General features: G+C 49.4%; 1 protein-coding gene across 3 annotated transcripts in view; it reads right to left on the bottom strand.

Moving 5' to 3' along the window:
- Positions 1–10650, bottom strand: part of CD4 (CD4 molecule) — a 32811-nt gene extending 22161 nt beyond the window's left edge. Inside the window, exons 1-3 of one of the 3 annotated variants that reach the window (XM_031007248.3) lie at positions 10460–10650; positions 1197–1312; positions 913–1077 (exon numbers count right to left, since the gene is read on the bottom strand). In XM_031007248.3, the coding sequence (XP_030863108.2) occupies positions 913–1077; positions 1197–1245 (214 nt within the window). In that variant the 5' untranslated portion in view covers positions 1246–1312; positions 10460–10650. Of the gene's footprint in view, positions 1–912; positions 1078–1196; positions 1313–3691; positions 3866–10459 lie in introns of those variants that run through there. The other 2 variants (XM_031007249.3, XM_063693782.1) reach the window with 2 other exon arrangements.
- Between the last annotated feature and the right edge of the window lie 8290 nt (positions 10651–18940).

Here is an 18940-nt window from a genome sequence, read left to right as displayed (position 1 = left end):
CACCACCACACCTGGCTAATTTTTGTATTTTTAGTAGAGACCGGGTTTCACCATGTTGGCCAGACTGGTCTTGAACTCCTGACCTCCGGTGATCTGCCCACCTCAAACTCCCAAAGTGCTGGATTACAGGTGTGAGCCACTACAGCCGGCCTTTTTTTTTTTAATTAAAAAAATTTTTTTTGGCTAGGCATAGTGACACACACCTGTAATTCCAGCACTCTGAGAGGCCAAGGTGAGTGGATCACTTGAGCTCATGAGTTCGAGACCAGCCTGGCCAACATGGTGAAACCCTGTCTCTACAAAAAATACAAAAATTAGCCTGGCATGGTGGTGCATGCCTGTAGTCCCAGCTACTTGGGAGGCTGAGGTGGGATGATGACTTGAGCCTGGGAGGTGGAGATTGCAGTGAGCCGAGATCACACCACTGCACTAGAGCCTGGGTGATAGAACTAGACCTTGTCTCAAAAAAAAATAATTTTTTTTTTTTCATAGAGACAGAGTCTCACTATGTTGTTCAGGCTGGTCTTGAACTCCTGGACTCAAGCAATCCTCCGGCCTCGGCCTCCCACAGTGCTAGGATTATAGATATGAGTCACTGTGCAAAGTATTATCTACATAGGTCTGTAGCAACAATACTCAAGAAATCACGGGTTTTAAGTGATAGTGATTGTTCTAAAACTCACTAAAATAAGTTCATGAATATTAAATATTAAAATATTGAAATTCACATACCACCTTTCCCTGGGCCACCAGCAGTTGGTATAGAGAAACTCTGGATAAGAATGCCACTGAGTTTCTGTCAACCCAAGCCCTCTGGGATCCCAGAGTTTAACTAAGACCAGATCTCAGACACCAAAGGCTTTCACTCCATAGTGTGTTTTCCTCCCTGGATGGGGAGCCAGGCAACCCTACCTTTAGTTAAGAAGGAGCCCTGATTTCCCAGAATCTTCCTCTGGTTGGAGTTTTTCCAGTTGAATTGTATGCTCTTCTTCTGGGAAGCTGTACAGTTCAGTTCCACTGTATCCCCTTTTTTGCCCAGCACCACTTTATTTCCCTGAGTGGCTGCTGGGAGGAGCGCTAAGTGGAAAAGAAAGGAGTCAGGTCTCAATGCTGCCGCTGTCCCCCTCGACCCCATCCTCCACCTTTGCCTTTCCTCCCACGCCATCTGCATTGAGACCCCAGGTCTGAGAACTTACCCAGTTGCAGCACCAGAAGCAAGTGCCTAAAAGGGACTCCCCGGTTCATTGTGGCCTTGCTGAGGGAGGCAGGGGCCTCAGCCAGTAGGGACCTGAGCCCGCAGAAATGGCAGGGCCTGAGGGAAATACCAATCATTAGTCAGCAAACATTTATTGGACCTGGAGTATACAGGGGCGATACGCAACCTCTCCCTCAGGACCCTTGCAGCCAGCCTAGTGAACTTGAGGCAGGAGAATAGCAGAGGGAATTGGAGGTTGGATTAAGGAAGGAATGAGTAGGAGCAGAAGCAAGAGAAAGAGGCAAGTGAGCAAAAACAGAAGATAAATAAGTGAATAAGGAGCCCCATAGCTGGCTAGATCCAAACCAAACCAGTTAGGAGCAGCTCCTAAGAGATGGGCATATACTAGGCTGGGTGCAGTGGCTCATGCCTGTAATCCCAGTGCTTTGGGAGGCCGAGGTGGGTGGATCACTCGCAGTCAGGAGTTTGAGATCAGCCTGGCAAACATGGTGAAACCCCATCTCTACTAAAAAAATACAAAAAAATTAGCCGGACGTGGTGGTGGGCGCCTGTAGTCCCAGCCACTCCGGAGGCTGAGGCAGGAGAATGGCGTGAACCCGGGAGGCGGAGGTGGCAGTGAGCCGAGATCGCGCCACTGCACTCCAGCCTGGGCGACAGAGCAAGACTCTGTCTCAAAAAAAAAAAAAAAAAAAAAAGTTCTTGCAGGCAGTGTGCTTGGTGAAAGTCATCGCCATTCTCCATTCTCTATTAACCAGAGACACAATGCACTGTGGAAGGCCGCAGGAACCCCTGCCCGAGAAAGCCTAGGTATTGTCCGGGTTTCCCCCCACTGAGACAGCCTGAGATATGGCCTCATGGGAAGGGAAAGACCTTACAGCCCCCCAGCCCGACACCCATAAAGGGTCTGTGCTGAGGAGGATTAGTGAAAGAGGAAGGCCTCTATTCGGTTGAGATAAGAGGAAGGCATCTGTCTCCTGCTCGTCGCTGGGAATGGAATGACCCGGTGTAAAACCGATCATACATTCTATTTTGAGAGAGGAGAAAACTGCCTTATGTCTGGAGGCGAGACATCATGGCGGCAATACTGCTTTGTTACTCTTTACTACACTGAGATGTTTGTGTAAAGTTAAACATAAATCTAGCACATCCAGGCACAGCACCTTTCCTTAAACTTATTTATGACACAGAGTCTTTGCTCACATGTTTTTCTGCTGACCCTCTCCTCACCTTCACCCTATAGCCCCACCACATTCCCCTCGCGGAGATAGTAAAGATAGTGATCAATAAATACTGAGGGAACTCAGAGACCAGCACCGGTGCAGGTCCTCACTTGCTGAGCGCCGGTCCCCTGGGCCCACTTTTCTTCCTCTATACTTTCTCTGTGTCTTATTTCTTTTCTCAGTCTCTTGTCTCCACCTTGCGAGAAATACCCACAGGTGTGGAGGGGCAGGCCCCCTTCAGAGAGGTCAGGGGAGAAAGAGCAGAGGGCCATTTCTCTGTCCAATATCAGACCAACCCCACAAGGCCTCTGAGTGGGCCAAGCAGAAGGCGTTGATCCAGGGTTTGGATGAAGGAGAGTTTCCTGTGCGCTTGGCAGACAGGCGAGACTGGGGGTGGTGGGGGCAGGGCAGAGAGGCTCTGAATGGACCATGGGGAATGGACAGCTGTAGATTAGAGGAGCGATTCCCAAAGTCCTGGATCAGTAGCAGCGGCAACATGACCTGGGAACTTGTTAGAAATGCAGATCGTCGGCCCCACCCCAGACCTGCTGAATCAGAAACTAGGAGTGGGTCTAGTCATCTGGGTTTTCACAAATCTCCAGGTAACTGATCACGCTCAAGTTTGAAAACCATAAGTTAGATGGAAAGGAAAGGGGAGAGGTGTCCCCATTCTGAGGTGTGTAAAGGTGGTAGGGATGTGCGAGGAGGCTTCGGAGGAAAGAGAGGGCTCAGGGAGGTGACGGTGGAAGAAGGTATGGGAAAAGTCTTTGGGGCTTGACTGTAAATCTTTTTATTTTTAGTTTAGATCCACTCTGTCACCCAGGCCAGAGTGCAGTGGTTCAATCATAGGTCATTGCAGCCTGGAACTCCTGGGCTCAAGTGATCCTTTCATGACAACACCCAGCTAATTTGTGCAGGCAGTGATTGCAAATATTGACAGGCAGGTCGAAGGGCTGGAGCTTTGTCCTGGAGGTGATGGGACCCACTGCTGATTTTTTGGTAGAGATGTGGCATGGTCTGTGTAGAGCTTTGGGAAGCTTGATGTGGTAACTGAGGACCAGAAGACATGGGACTGGAGCAGTGATTATAGGAAGGGCACCAAGATAGCACCTCAAAGGAAGGCTGGAGCAGGGCTCAAGTGTCTTTGAATCCAGGCCCAGGATATAAAGTGGGCTCAGAGAGGTGACTGCCTGAGGAAGGGGTCACCATGGACCTGGCCCTTGCTGGTGAGACAAGATCTTGCCTCCAGACTTACTCTCTCTTCCAAGCTTGGTCCTTCTTTCCCCCAGTGGCATCTTTGCCGTTGAAGCTTGGTGACGATCTGCCTACTCTGAAGTCCCACAGCACCCCGTTGACATGCTCCTGGGTGTGTTCCACCTTCTACTTTGTGTGTAGTGATTTGGTTTCTCAACTCTCCTCCTCCAGCTTGAGCCCCTTGAGGACAGAGATGACAGTCTAGCCAGCTGTGTGGCCACCACAAGCCTGGCAGCAGCTGAGACATAGAGAGAGGACTTGGTATGGCTTTGGCTAACTTAAGCCAAATTGAATTGTATGGAGGAGCGAAAGTCACTGATTTCTTCTTTCTGTATTCACCATATTAATTCAGTTTCTAAAATGGGTCACTGAAGTGTATGCACACACCCAGCCCCGGCCTGGATGAAGCCCAGTCGCCCCAATCCAAGCTGTTCATCCCCACGGGGCCCTGCCAGCCACTCTCCATCCTGTCTGTGGCTCTCCACCAAGGGGCTGACAGCCACACATGGCTCATAGGCTCTCTTGCCCTCCAGCACCAGTCGGGGCTGGCTGGTGGGAAGTGCCTTTCAGAGATGAGATGGAAGGGTGGGGGAAAGAAGCTGGGATATTTTTCCTACTCTATCCCTGCCCTGGGCATATTTTCTGTCAATAGCTGTGTGTTCATCCCCACCTGCAGCCCTGCACCTCCACAGCTTCTGTGGGGTGGCCCCTTATCCAGAGTGCAAGCACTCTCTGGGTTCCAGAAACACCATTTTCACTTCTTCAGGACTCTTCCTGCTGTTAATAGTGTCTGTGCTTCAACAAATTGATTGATTCCCTTAACCTCTGTGAATAACCCCCTTTCTACAATCTCTTGAACCATGGGAGGTGGACTGTGTTTCCTGCTGGGCACTAAGACACAATCTGTGGAGAGGAATGGGGCACTCAGAAGGTGTGGGGGCTTGGTCCTCTTACGGAGGTTTAGGAGAAGATAAGAAAAGTGACTCCATCTTTGTTAGCTGCCTCCAGTTACTCCATCTGCCTGGAAGAGGAGGTAGCCAGGGCTTAATACGTGGTAGGTGCTTGAGATAGACAGGTAGGTAGATGGATGGACAGATAGACAGATAGATAAAATAGATTAGATAGACAGATTAGATAGATCAGAGGATAGATTGATAGACTGGGTAAATAGATTAGATAAACATACAGACAGATTAGATAGATGATGAATAAGATAGATAAAATAGATTAGGTTAGACAGAAAGATAGATTAGATAGACAGATAGACAGATAGATAGATAGACAGATAGATAGATAGATAGATAGATAGATAGATAGATAGAGACAGACATTTAGGGACAGACACAGTGGCTCACACCTGTACTCCCAGCACTTTGGGAGGCTTAGGCGGGTAGATCACCTGAGGTCAGGAGTTCAATACAAGCCTGACCAACATGGTGAAACCCTTCTCTACTAAAAATACAAAATTAGCTGGGCACAGTGGTACGGGCCTGTAATCCCAGCTACTCCAAAGATTGAGGCAGGAGAATCGCTTAGAACTCAGGAGGCGGAGGTTCAGCAGTGAGCTGAGATCACGCCACTGCACTCCAGTCTGGGCGACAGAGCAAGACTCTATCTCAAAAAAAAAAAAAAAAAAAAAAAAACAGACAGACATACAGACAGATAGATTAGATAAATAGATGATAGATAAGATAAACAGATAAAATAGATGAATTAGATTAGACAGTCAGACAGACAAGATAGATACATAAGGCAGGATGCAGTGGCTCACACCTGTAATCCCAGCACTTTGGGAGTCCTAGGCAGGTGGATCACCTGAGGTCGGGAGTACGAGACCAGCCTGGCCAACATAGTGAAATCCCATCTCTACTAAAAATACAAAAATTAGCTGGGCATGGTGACATACGTCTGTAATCCCAGCTACTTGGGAGGCTGAGGTAGGAGAATCACTTGAACCCGGGAGGCGGAGGTTGCAGTGAGCCGAAATCACGCCACCGCACTCCAGCCTGGGCAACAGAGCGAGACTCCGTCTCAAAAAAAGAAAGATAGATATATGTCCAGGCACGGTGGCTCACGCCTGTAATCCCAGCACTTTGGGAAACCAAGGTGGGTGGATCACTTGAGGTCAGGAGTTGGAGACCAGCCTGGCCAGCATGGTGAAACCCTATCTCTACTGAAAATACAAAAATTAGCGAGGAGTGGTGGTGGGTAGTCCCAGCTACTGAGGAGGCTGAGGTAGGAGAATCGCTTGAACCCGGGAGGCGGAGGTTGCAGTGAGCCGAGATCGTGCCACTGCACTCCAGCCTGGGTAACAGAGTGACTCTGTCTCAAAAAAAAAAAAAAAAAGATAGATAGATCAATAGATAAGATAGATACATAAAGATAGATAGACAGATATAGATAGATTAGATAGACAGGTGATAGATAGATGATAGATAGATAGATAGATAGATAGATAGATAGATAGATAGATAGGAGCTGGATGTCGTCTGTGGTGGCTCATGCCTATAATCCAGCACCTTGGGAGGCCGAGGCAGGCAGATCACTTGAGGCCAGGAGTTTGAGACCAGCCTGGCCAACATCATGAAACCCCCGTGTCTACTAAAAATACAAAAAAAATTAGTTGGGGATGGTGGCGGGCGCCTGTAATCTCAGCTACTTGGGATTACTTGTAGTGCCACTGCACTACAGCCTGGGCGACAGAGTGAGATTTTGTCTCAAAAAAAAAAAAAAAGATAGATAGATAGATAGATAGATAGATAGATAGATAGATAGATAGATGATAGATAGATAACAATTTTGTTTAAACCGGGGAAGTAGGAAGAAAAGAGGTCAGGAAGGAGGTTTCTGAGAAAGGAGGAAGGGAGACTAGCCACCAGTGGTGGTGAAGTGTTTACAGGTTAGCATGCAGATGGGAGGCATCTAGGGGAAGGCTGCAGTGAGAAGAGTAGAATAGGAGTAGCCTCATACCAAAGAGTGGTTCCCACTGTCCCCCATCCCAGACTGACTGGGTCCTTGGTGAGCAGGGGATGAAAGAGGGGAAGTCTCCATATAGGATATCCCTTCTCTGGGGTCCAAATTCAGCTTACCCTGATAAGATGCCTGGGGAAGACTAGAGGCTTTCTTGACCCTTCCCCATATGGTGGCTGTTTTGACTCCCCCAGCTCCATGGTCCTGAGGTATGTGCAGACAGCCACCTCCCTGCCTCCAGCTCCCTGTTCTGCCTCATCTCACCCCAAGGCTCTGCTAAGTGGAGGAGGCTGTGGGTTTCCAGCATGCTTGCTTTGGTGCTTTGGGCTTCCGCTGCCACCCCAGAGATCTGGCCTTTGATTCCCATACTCAGCGTCCCCAGAGGTGTCTTACCCTAGTACGGTAGCATCCTGTATACCAGCACTCCGAGAGAGGCTGGGAGGGCTCTCTGGTCCCTCAAGCCCTGGCACGTCTCCCTTTATCTTTCTGTCTCTCTCTCTCTCTTCTTGCTTCTCAGCTCACATCTGTGCATTTCTGTATCTATGCTTCCCAGCCCCCAGCTTATGCCCCCAGCCTGCAGCTCCCTGTGTCTGTGTCTGTCTTCCTCTTTGCCTCATATACCAGGAGGCCGTGCTGGCTCTCCCGGGCTCCCCTGGAATGCCCCTTGCCTCTTCTCCTTTTTCAGCTTTCCCTTTCCAGCTGCCACTAAGCTCTAGCTCCTTCCGGTCTGTACACAGTCCTCCTGGCCTTTGGCAGCAATGCAGACCCTGGACAAGCTTTGATCTGTGGGGAGTCTGCCGAGCACTCCTGCAGCCCAGGGTGGATGTGAGGGAGCCGGCTGCAGGGTGGGAGGGACACCATGGACAAAGGGAAATGGACAGAGTTCCCCAGAATGCACAGAGCCTCAAGGGAGGAGGGGAGGGAAAGATGTGGGAGAGAGAGACCTGGAGCAGCTTGTTAAAGCAACAGCTACGCACACACAATCCACAATCACACACAAAGCGCAGGGTAGTACAAAAAAAGAGGAAAAGAAGAAATTCTGAGAAGCAAGACAGATGCACAGAGCATAGATCCAAAGTGAGGCAAAGAGAGACTGAGAAAGAGAAGAGACCAAAATGGCAACACACACCACGCACTTTCTCAGAGCCTTGAGGTTCCTGCCGCCCTCACCCCTGGCCCCCAGGGATGGGATGAGGGGCGAGGCTTGGGAGGGTAAGAGGGCCCAGCTCCACCACAGCGAGAGTCTGTGGTCCCACAGGTACTTTTATCTTCTCCCCATAACCCCCAAGCAGCCCACTCAAGCCCAGCCGCGGGATGTGCCCCACCGCGTTCACCCTCTCTACTGCTGACTAGCTTCCTATAAACTTCCTAGAGACTGTGACCCCTCTAAGGAACTCTTGTGGTTAGTGGCTGCAACCTCCGCCATCCTCTTCTTCGCCTCAGACACCCACACTGGGGGAACCGTGCCCACCCTCCTTCCCTCATCCCCTCAAAGGTACAGAACAGAGCTCAAACTCAGAGCCTTGCAAACCCAGACCCCTGCCCATCTACCTCTGATTCCCCACCTTCATCAAAGTTATTTTGAGACAGGGCCTCACTCTCGCCCAGGCTGGAGTGCAGTGGCACAGTCAGGCCTCACTGCAGCCTCCGTCTCCCAGGCTCAAGCAATCCTCCCACCTCAGCTTCCCAAGTAGCTGGAACCACAGGCACACACTACCATGCCCAGCTAACTTTTGTGGGGTTTGTAGAGATGGGGGTTTCACCATGTTGCCCAGGCTGGTCTCAAACTCCCAGGTTCAAGCCATCCGCCTGCCTCGGCCTCTCAAAGGGCTGGGATTACTGGTGTGGGCCACCACTCCCGGCCCATCACAGTTATTTCATTCAACAAACATTTATTGAGTGTCTAAAGTGCGCAAGACTGGCCCAGTGTGGTGGCTCACGTCTGTAATGCCAGCACTTTGGGAGGCCAAGGCGGGCGGATCATTTGAGGCCAGGAGTTTCAGGCCAGCCTGTCCAACATAGTGAAACCTGGTCTCTACTAAAAATACAAAAAGTAGCCGGGCGTGGTGTTGGGCTCCTGTAATCCCAGCAACTCGAGAGGCTGAGGCAGGAGAATCGCTTGAACCCAGGAGGTGGAGGCTGCAGTGAGTGGAGATCACGTCATTGCACTCCAGCCTGGGCAAGAGAGCGAGACTCCGTCTCAAAAATAATAATAAAAAATAAAACGTGCAAGACAATTGGTCTAGCCAATTGCCCTCAGCACCACCCCGCCATTACAGCTAGGGTCAGAGCCTAGGGCTGACCCCAAGCTCTGTCTAGCACCAGTGGTGGGAGGAGTTTTTATCTAGATATAGACCTCTCCTATGTAAGTGCTCCCACACTGAAAGAGGGAAATCATCTCCCGAGTGTCTCTAACGCTGTCCTCAGGGGCTCTTTCATCTGACTTTGAGGGCGGCGGCCATTTTGTATCAGCCTACAGCATCTGACACAGCACAAGGAATTGTTGGTCAAAATGTGAAGTAGCAGTGACTTCCCCTATCAGGCCCTACTCTTAGCCTTGCCCCGATAAAAATGTCCGCCACAAGAGCAGGGCATTCAGGAAGCACTATCCCACTCAGAGTGAAATCTTTGAATTATTGAGAACAGGGCCTTTCCATGTTGAGGGATCAGAACGTACCCCAGGAAACCTCTCTCCCAGAAGAAGCCTATGAGGGGAAAGCAGAGGACACCGGGGATAGCACGGCTTCAAGGCCATGAGGTCTCAGGGGCTGGAAAGGTCTGAGGGCGGAAAGGCTGAGATAGCACAGGGCTCCCTTCAGGAGGGACAGTGAGTCCTCACTCTCCCTCACACCCTGCCAGGCCCAGGAGGGGCTGCACATCCTTCTGTAACTCTCCCGGCCTCATGAGACCCCTACCACCAATTATCTTTGAATCCATTTCTTAAATGACATATTTATCTAAAGATATGTATCTGCAACTTTTAGGGCAATTCATACGCAAAAGCTCAGTTTCAACACTTTCTGAGAATTTTAGCTTTCCTATTTCATGAATCATTTTAAAGCTAACTAGAGTAGAAGTGCCTTTAGACATTGTTCAAAAATCTTAAAAGAGCAAAGAAGTAGACAAAAATTTAAAAATACACACAGAAACACAAAAGGTAGTTAAAAGAGACTATTACATAGATCATGCGACTTATGAAATGCTGCAAGTATGATATTTGGTGTCAATTTTTGGAGATTGTCCCGTTAGGAAAATTGGTTTTGCAAGAATTTTCTCTAGACTAGATTCCACTTCTTTTGCTCTTTTTCTTGTTTTTATCGTTTTTCCTCATCATTTCTTTTTTATAGGTTTCCTCCCACCTTATATTTATTTATTGTTTCTAATTTTTTCCCTCCCCTTCTTCACTCTTTTTCTCCTCTTTTCCCCTCTTCCAGTCTTCTCTCCTCCACTGCCCACGACTAGTTGTCTTCCACGCCTTTCCCAGCCTGGGATAGTTTCCAGTCTTCACTCCCTCTCTGATCTTGCTATTTAGGTCAATACTCCTCTAAGGAGCACCCATTGCTCTGGACACTGAGCTGTGCACGCTGGGGCTGCAGAGAGGAGTCTAGCACAGTCCCTGACCTCTGGAAGCTCACAGTTCCAGTGGGAAATCGCTGCTCATGACCAGTTCCAAGAGAAATGCAAGAGAAAGTGGCCAGAGCTGTGGGCAGACAACTGGGCAGAGCACATTCCTGTGCATCTGCCCCACGTTCCCCTCCCTCTCAGCTCCGGGGAAGGAAGCCGAGTCTGACCATCTTACCTCTGGGCTTGCGTCTTTCTTGCCCGCTGCTTCTCAAACAGGGGTATCTGTGTGAGGACTTGGAGCTCTGCAACCAGGAGCCCAGTGGGGAGGGTGCTTTGTTCCTTCTGCAGAGTCGTGCTTAAATGAAGAGAGACAGGAAGCCCGATGGCGAGGCTCCTCCACACCCTAAGCCTGGGCCGGCCCCAAACGTCACCAGCTGGGGTTGGGATCCCCACCCCCCAGGCTCTCAGGGAACATGTCAAAGTGAAAATGCCAAAGTCAAGGGAAAAAGTTAAGCAGAATCAGGCTGGAGTCAAAGTGTCACTGCCACTGTTAAGCGGCAAGAAAAAGATGGCAAGAAAGATTCCATCAGTGGTACTGCCATGTCTGACCAGGCTGTGGGGAAAGAAGTGGGAGGCAGTTGGGGGCATATGGGAACAGCAGTGGCAAGCCCACAAACAGCTCCTTGCTCTGGGGCCCTGAGGGCATGTGTCCTGTGGGTGCCCCAGGGGTATCTGTGGAGGCTTTATAGGTGGCCCAGTGTGGAAGAGAGGGCGTGGGCTGAGCAGAGAATATCTGAGACACCAGGAGTGACTGTTAACCAGGCTCTGTTCCTCTAGGCAACTCTGGCCAGGTCTCAGATGCTTTCCTCTAGCCCGTATCTACCATGAACTCTCGATGTGAGTATCCGTCTGCCCATTGGACATCTCCACTGGGAAGCTCACCGGACATAGCAAATTCAACACACATCACCAACTATGCATACCACCTGCATACTACCACCCTCCAAACCTGCTTCTCCAGGCTTCTCACTCAGTGAGGGGCTCACCATCCACCAACTTGCCCAAGCAAAATAAATTGGGTGTAATCTTTGACACCCCCTTCACCCAACTTCTCCCACATATTTATTTACCAATTCCTGTGGATGTTACCTTCTAAATGGCTCCAAAATCTACCCAAGTCACTCTGCACTACCACTACTGCCACCATGCCAATCCAAGATGCCAATATCATCCCTTGCCCGGACAACAGCTCCTGCCTCCTCACTGGTCACCATTCTCCATACCACAGCCCGAGTGATAATTTAAAGATGCACATGTGAGTATGCGTTTTCCAGTCTGAAAAAAATGGGGCTGGGAGTGGTGGCTCATGCCTATAATCCCAGCATTTTAGGAGGCCAAGGTGGGAGGATCGCTTGAGCCCAGGAAGTTGAGGCTGCAGTGAACCGTGATTGCACCACTGCACTCTAGCCTGAGTGACAGAGTGAGAACCTGTCTTGAAAAGAAGAAAAGAAAAGAAAAGAAAACGCTAGTTCAGCTTGCGACTCCAACAATTAACACAAGTACCCCTATTTGACAGCATTGTACTTCATCTGTAGCATATAGTACTGTGTGCTACTTCTCATTTCATGACGCACCGTACTCAAGGGTTAAGATTTAATAAAATTAGTATTTACTGCTTCATTAAAGGTATTCGATATATATATATATATATATATATATATATTTTTTTTTTTTTTTTTTTTTTGAGAGGGAGTCTCACTCTGTTGCCCAGGCTAGAGTGCAGTGGCGTGATCTTGGCTCACTGCAACCTCTGCCTCCCGGGTTCAAGCAATTCTCCTGCCTCAGCCTCCCAAGTAGCTGGGGCTACAGGCATGCGCCACAATGCCCAGCTAATTTTTGTATCTTTAGTAGAGACAGGGTTTCACGATGTTGCCCAGGATGGTCTTGATCTCTTTTTTTTTTTTTTTTGAGACAGAGTCTTGCTTTGTCATCCAGGCTGAAGTGCAGCAGCATGATCTCGGCTTACTACAACCTCCGCCTCCTGGATTCAAGCCATTCTCCTGCCTCAGCCTCCCGAGTAGCTGGGATTACAGGCATCCGCCAACATGCCTGGCTAATTTTTGTATTTTTGTAGAGACAGGGTTTCACTATGTTGGCCAGGCTGGTCTTGAACTCCTGACCTCAGGTGATCCTGATCTGCCCACTTCGGCCTCCCAAAGTGCTGGGATTACAGGCATGAGCCACTGCGCCTGGCCTCATTAAGGGCATTCTTAAGTAAAAGTGGCATTAATTTTTTTTCTTTTTTTACTGTAAGTACCTGGCAGTGAAGAATGCAATGACTATCATATGGTTTGGCACCACTGCCTTCATTTATGCTAAGGCAGCAGTTTTATCCAGATTGCTTTTGCAACATTATTGCAATGTCAACATAGTGACAAAGGAAAATAACATCCTGTATTTTTTTATGAAAATAGCTTGACCTTGAAGATCCCCCGAAAGGGTCTCAGGAACTCCCAAGGGTCTGCAGGCCACACTTCACTCTGAGAACCACTGATCTAGGTAATTTTTATTCATTCTTCAGATCTCAGCTATTGCTTTAGCTGTCCCCAAAGTCTATTTTCTCCTTCTTGGTAATAGAACCCTCAATTTTTAGCTGAGCTCTTAGCTACCCAGATTTAAAATATACTGCCCAGCCTCCCTCACAGCTGGATGTGTCCAAGTGACTCAATTTTGGTTAATAGATAGAAGTGAAAGTATTAGGTGCAACCTCAGAGTTGCTCCTCAAAGTGGGGAAAATGTATCCTCCTCAGGCCTTCTTCCTTCAGACTAGAAAGCAAACACCCTCCCTATTGTTCACAGCCAGCCTGCTTTTCTCATTTACATTACCTGGCAGGCTCTGGTAGGCATTGACATTTTGAGCCCTGCTCCATTCATTCATGTGTGTAGTTAAGCGTGTACCAGCCCAAGGCACTCTGCTAGGTAGCTGGGGATGTGATGTTGAATAAGACAGATATGGTCACCACTCTAGCTTATGACATAGACACTAAACAACGAACAACTTCATTACAATTCGACAAGCGCTACAAAGGAAAAAGCACAAGGTGCTGGGAGATCTTATCACAAAAGAACCTTCTTTCAACTGGGAGAATTGACTATCGGTAAGCACTGGGTTCTGCTACAAGCAAAAGAAAACCCAAAATAATAGAGGCTTCAACAAGATTGAAGTTATTTTTCACATGTAGGAAGTGTGGAGGTGGGTGGTGCAGAGGAGAGGGAGCAGCACGCCATCCTCCAGGGCCAAGATTGGGGCTGTTTATATTTTGTTGCTCTACCATCCTCCTGCACAGGACTTCCTCCCCAGAGTCTCAGAGGCTACTCAGGTTCCTCAGTTGAAATCAGTTTTCCTTGTGATAAGATCTCCCAGTCCCCTGTGCTTCTCCCTTCGTAGCAATTTTCCAGTTGCAATGAAGTTATTCGCTGCTTAGTGTCTAGCTCACAGGCCAGAGCGGTGACCGTGTCTGTCTTAGTTAGCACTATGTTCCCAGCACCCTCACAGATGCCTTGGCCCTGGAAGACCCTTAATGCTTGTTTAATATTTTCCTAATATATTAAATTTTATTGATATTAAATTTATTGCGGTAAAATACACGCAACATAAGATTTTCCATTTTAAGCTTTTTTTTTTTTTTTTTCCGAGACGGAGTCTTACTCTGTCCCCCAGGCTGGAGTGCAGTGGCACAATCTAGGTTCACTGCAACCTCCACCTCCTGGGTTCAAGCGATTCTCCAGCCTCAGCCTCCCAAGTAGCTGGGACTACAGGTGCCCGCCACCACGCCCAGCTAATTTTTGTATTTTTAGTAAAGACGGGGTTTCACCATGTTGGCCAGGCTGGTCTCGAATTCCTGACCTCAAGTGATCTGCCCACCTTGGCCTCCCAAAGTGTTGGGATTACAGGTGTGAGTCACCACGCCCGGCCATTTTAAGCATTTTTTAATGTACTGCTCTGTGGGACTGAGTACACTCACATGGTTGTGTAACCATCTAGAAATTTTTCATGATCCCCAAATGAAACTCTGTACCCATTAAATACTGACTCCTCATTCTGACTCCCTGCAACTCCTGGCTATTGAATAATATTTTTTTTTCTTTTTTCTTTTTTTTTTGGAAACAGAGTCTTGCTCTGTCGCCCAGGCTCGAGTGCAGTGGTGTGATCTCGGCTCACTGCAACCTCCGCCTCCCAGGTTCAAGCGAATCTCCTGCCTCAGACCCCCGAGTATCTGGGATTACAGGCGTGTGCCACCAAGCCTGGCTAATTTTTGTATTTTTAGTACAGACAGGGTTTCACCATGTTGGCCAGGCTGGTCTCGAACTCCTGACCTCAAGTGATTCTCCTGCCTCCGCCTCCCAAAGTGCTGGGATTATAGGCGTGAGCCACCGCACCAGGCCAAATAATTTTTGAATGGATAAATAGAGAAGTATAGACAAGAGCAGGAGAGCAGGGCTACAAATGTAAATGCTTCCAGGAGCCCCCTAGGTAGTGCAAATGAGAAAGGCACGCTGGTGGTGACCAATAGGGAAGGGTAGGGACTGGGGGAAACCAGAGAGTACCTGCCTCAGCTAGTTAAGGGCAGCCACTCCCTGCATAGCTGTCTGAGTTGACCGTAGAGGCTATACTGGCATGTGAGCCTAGAGTTGCCTGCTCTGCCAAAATTTCTAGAGAAGGTGAAAACCAGACATTTATGTAATACCTCCTGATTTTAATATTGGTAACAAATTTTTTCAACTTGTCGTGACACGGGGTAGAGCAAACAGAGCATTCCAAGGGCTGGCTCTAGCTTTGGGCCCACCGGTTTGCAGATTCCAGACCCGATGGACGGTGTGAGAACTTCCAGCTCTGTGAGTCTGTGGCCTGGAAGTCAATGGTCCTGAGAACCTGGCTCTCTCTCTGGGGTTTCCAAACAGGAAAAGAAAAAAGGAAGAGACAGGGTGAGTTTATAGTAAACATTTGGCATTGTTGTATGCTTTATGTGGTTGTATCTTTTATTTAATCCTCATGAGAGTGATAAGGCATAGGTATTATTGTCCAGGCCATACAGATGAGGAAACTGAGGCTTGAAGAGTTTTTTGTTTTCTTAGACAAGGTCTTGTTCTGTCACCCAGGCTGCAGTGCAGTGGCACGGTCACAGCTCACTGCAGCCTCAACCTCCAGGGCTCAATCTATCCTCCCACCTTAGCCTCTCAAGTAGCTGGAACTACAGGCATGTGCCACTGTACCCAGCTAAATTTTTTTTTTCCCCTAGAGATGGGGTTTTGCTATGCTTCCCAGGCTGATCTCAAACTCCTAGGCTCAAGCAATCCACCCACCTCAGTCTCCCAAAGTGCTGGGATTACAGGCATGAGTCACACTGTGCCTAGCCGAAGAGTTTCAGTTGTCAAAGGTCTCAGAGCTAGTAACCACAGCTGGTGGAACCGGGATTTGAATTCACCCGCTTGGACCCCAATTTCTGGGTAGTCCCCCTCATTGCACTGCCTCTCCTCTGCATTAAGAAGGTCCAGGACCAGGCATGGTGGCTCATGCCTGTAATCCCAGCACTTTGGGAGGCCGAGGCAGGCGGATTGTGATGTCAGGAGATCCAGACCATCCTGGCTAACACGGTGAAACCCCATCTCTACTAAAAATACAAAAACAAAAACAAAAACAAAAACAAACAAACCAAAAAAAGAAGGTCCAGGCGGGGCGTGGTGCTGAGTGCCTGTAGTCTCAGCTACTCAGGAGGCTGAAGCAAGAGGATGCCTTGAGCCCAAGAGTTCTGGGCTGTAGTGCACTATGCAGATCAGGTGTCTGCACTAAGTTCAGCTTCAGCATGGTGACCTCCCGGGAGTGGGGAACCACCAGATTGCCTGAGGAGGGGTGAGCCAGCCCAGGCTGGACACACAGCGGGTCACAATTCCCATGCTAATCAGTAGTGGGATTGGGCCTGTAAATAGCCACTGCGCACCAGCCTGGGCAACATAACGAGACCCCACCTCTAAAAAAAAAATAAAAAATAAAAAAAGAAGAAGAAAGGCCAGGATGACAGCTAAGAGAAGTCTTCTCCCTTAGCAGTGGAGGGAGGTATGAGGCCCACTGCCTCATCTGGAGCTTCTGAGGCTCAGCAGTGCCATGGTCCTCACATCTCTAGAGTGGTTTTCCATTTTCCAAGCACTTTCACGTTCATTTGCACGTGCCAGACCTTTTTGGTAGGTGTTGCTGTTACTATCCTTACTTTACAGAAGAAGAAATGGAAGTCAAGCTATCTGCCCCCATCACATGTCTGAAAGCATGGAATAGGGGGAGTTCCAGAGGCTATTTTTCTGCATGTATCCTGCCTCTCTAGGCTGTAGAATGGGAGGAGGCCAAGCCAGGGGAAGGAGTGATGGGGAGGAGAGAGAAGCCGGTGTCAGAGGCTACAGACAGAGTGCTGGAGACTGGATGATCTTAGAGGCCTAGGGCAGCCAGGGTTGCAGGAAAGTTGAAAGCCCCAGGTGCAACTCTGCGGTGGCCTCCTTACCAGAAGTATCTTTGGCAGCACTGACGCCCTCTGCAAAGGGGGCTGAGGGCAGGATTTGAGGATGGGGAGCAGGGGAGGGGTCTTTGGGGCTATTCTCTGGGAAGCAAAGTCTAGGAGCATCGATGCCATCTCTACCCCATCCACATTTCCCCTGGCTCCAGGACCACTTTTTGCCACTCTCAGAGGATGGTTCTGGGCCTCCCCTACCCCACGGGAAGTTTGAGTAGGCACGTTTCAGAGCTCAGCCCGGGCTCAGACAGCTGACACCTGCAGCCCCTTGGAGAAACTGTCAGCCACAGAGTGGAGCAGATAGAACCGACCCCACCCCAAAGCAATTCCCTTCAAAGGAAGAACCCCACCCTGGGGTGGGCCTGTGCGGGGGACCCTAAGCTCCTTGATCTCCTCCTTTGAAGGAGGGATAGCAGCAGGGGCTCAGGCCTGAACCCTAACATCTCTACCTGGTAGGGGAGGTGGGCAGGGAAATTTCTGGGCCTGCAGAGGCTCCTCCTCTGCACTATGGAGCTGAGAAGACCACGTCAGGGGTAGGGGAACCGCTGGCAAACCCGACTCCAAGGCTGAATGTGCACAGTATGGCTTCCTACCTCACACACTCGACTTGCCAAGGCCCTGGACCTCACTTGGCTTCCAGAACTTCTGGAGAGTGGACAAGAGAAGAGGGCTGGGGATGGAGATGCTCAGAGACGTCCCTTCCCGTCTCTTGGCCTATCTCTGTTTCAGGCACTGCTCCCCACTCTGACGGCCAGGCTGCAAGATGGCCCCCAGTGACTCCTGTCTCCCTCGGTTCACACCCTTGCATTGCCCCCTCCTGCTTGCACCAGGTTGGTCTCTGTGATCAATAGAATAGGGCAGAAATCATGGTATGTTGCTTTCAAGATCAAATCTAATCTTGAAATAAAGATGTGGTAGCTTTTGTCTTTTCCACGCTGTCCCTCTGGGGGAAGCCAGTTGCTGTGTCGTGTTGTGAGAGGCCCCATAAAGACACCCACACAGGGAGGAGTTAAGGCCTCTGGCCGACAGCCTCCCGAGTGAGCTGTCTTGGAGGCAGATCCTCCAGCCCCATCCCAGCCTTCAGATGGCTCCAGGCCTGACCGTCACCTCAGCAGCAACCTCTTGAGCGACCCTGTGCCAGAACTACTCAGCAAGACTGCTCCTGGATTCCTCATTGTGTGAGATAATGTTTATTATTATTGTTATTATTCTTTTTAGACACAGGATCTCACCCTGTCACCCAAGCTGGAGTGCAATAGCATAATCATGGCTCACTACAGCCTGGAAATCCTAGCCTCCAGTGATTCTTCTCCCTCAGCCTCCTGAATAAGTAGGACCACAGGTGCATGCCACCGTGCCCAGCTCATTTTTAAATTCAAAAAGAAAAAAAAATGGTAGGCTGGGTGTGGTGGTTCACGCCTGTAATCCCAGCACTTTGGGAGGGCGAGGCAGGCGGATCACGAGGTCAGGAGATCCAGACCATCCTAGCTAACGCAGTGAGACCCCATCTCCACTAAAGACACTGAAAGTTAGCCGGGCGTGGTGGCTGGCGCCTGTAGTCCCAGCTACTCCAGAGGCTGAGGCAGGAGAATTGCTTGAACCCAGGAGGCGGAGCTTGCAGTGAGCCGAGATCGCACCACTGCACTCCAGCCTGGGCGACAAAAGCAAAACTCTGTCTCAAAAATAATTTATTAATTATTAATTAAAATACAAAAATTCAAAAATTAGCAGGGTGTGGTGGTATGCACCTGTAGTCCCAGCTACTTGGGAGGCTGAGGCAGGAGAATCGCTTGAGCCCGGGAGATGGAGGTTGCAGTGAGCCGAGATCAAGACACTGCACTCCAGCCTGGGTGACAGAGTGAGACTCTGTCTCAAAAAAAAAAAAAAAAAATGTAGAGGTGTGATCTCACTAAGTCACCCAGGCTGGTCTCACACTCCCGGCCTCAAGCAATCCTCCTGCCTCAGTCTCCCAAAGTGTTGGGATTACCAGTGTGAGCCACCACACCCAGCTTATTATTTTAAATTACTAAGTTTTAGGGTAATTTGTTTGTTATACGCCAATAGGTAACTCATGCACCCCCCTTCCTTCTTAACAAGGAGCTGAGATGATTCCCACCCACCCACCCACTGAAGCTCCCTGAGCTCATGGCCTCCTG

This window comes from Gorilla gorilla, chromosome 10, assembly GCF_029281585.2.
Source record: "Gorilla gorilla gorilla isolate KB3781 chromosome 10, NHGRI_mGorGor1-v2.1_pri, whole genome shotgun sequence".
In the NCBI taxonomy this organism is placed as follows: Eukaryota; Metazoa; Chordata; class Mammalia; order Primates; family Hominidae; genus Gorilla; species Gorilla gorilla.
This window is presented reverse-complemented; position numbering and strand designations above follow the sequence as displayed.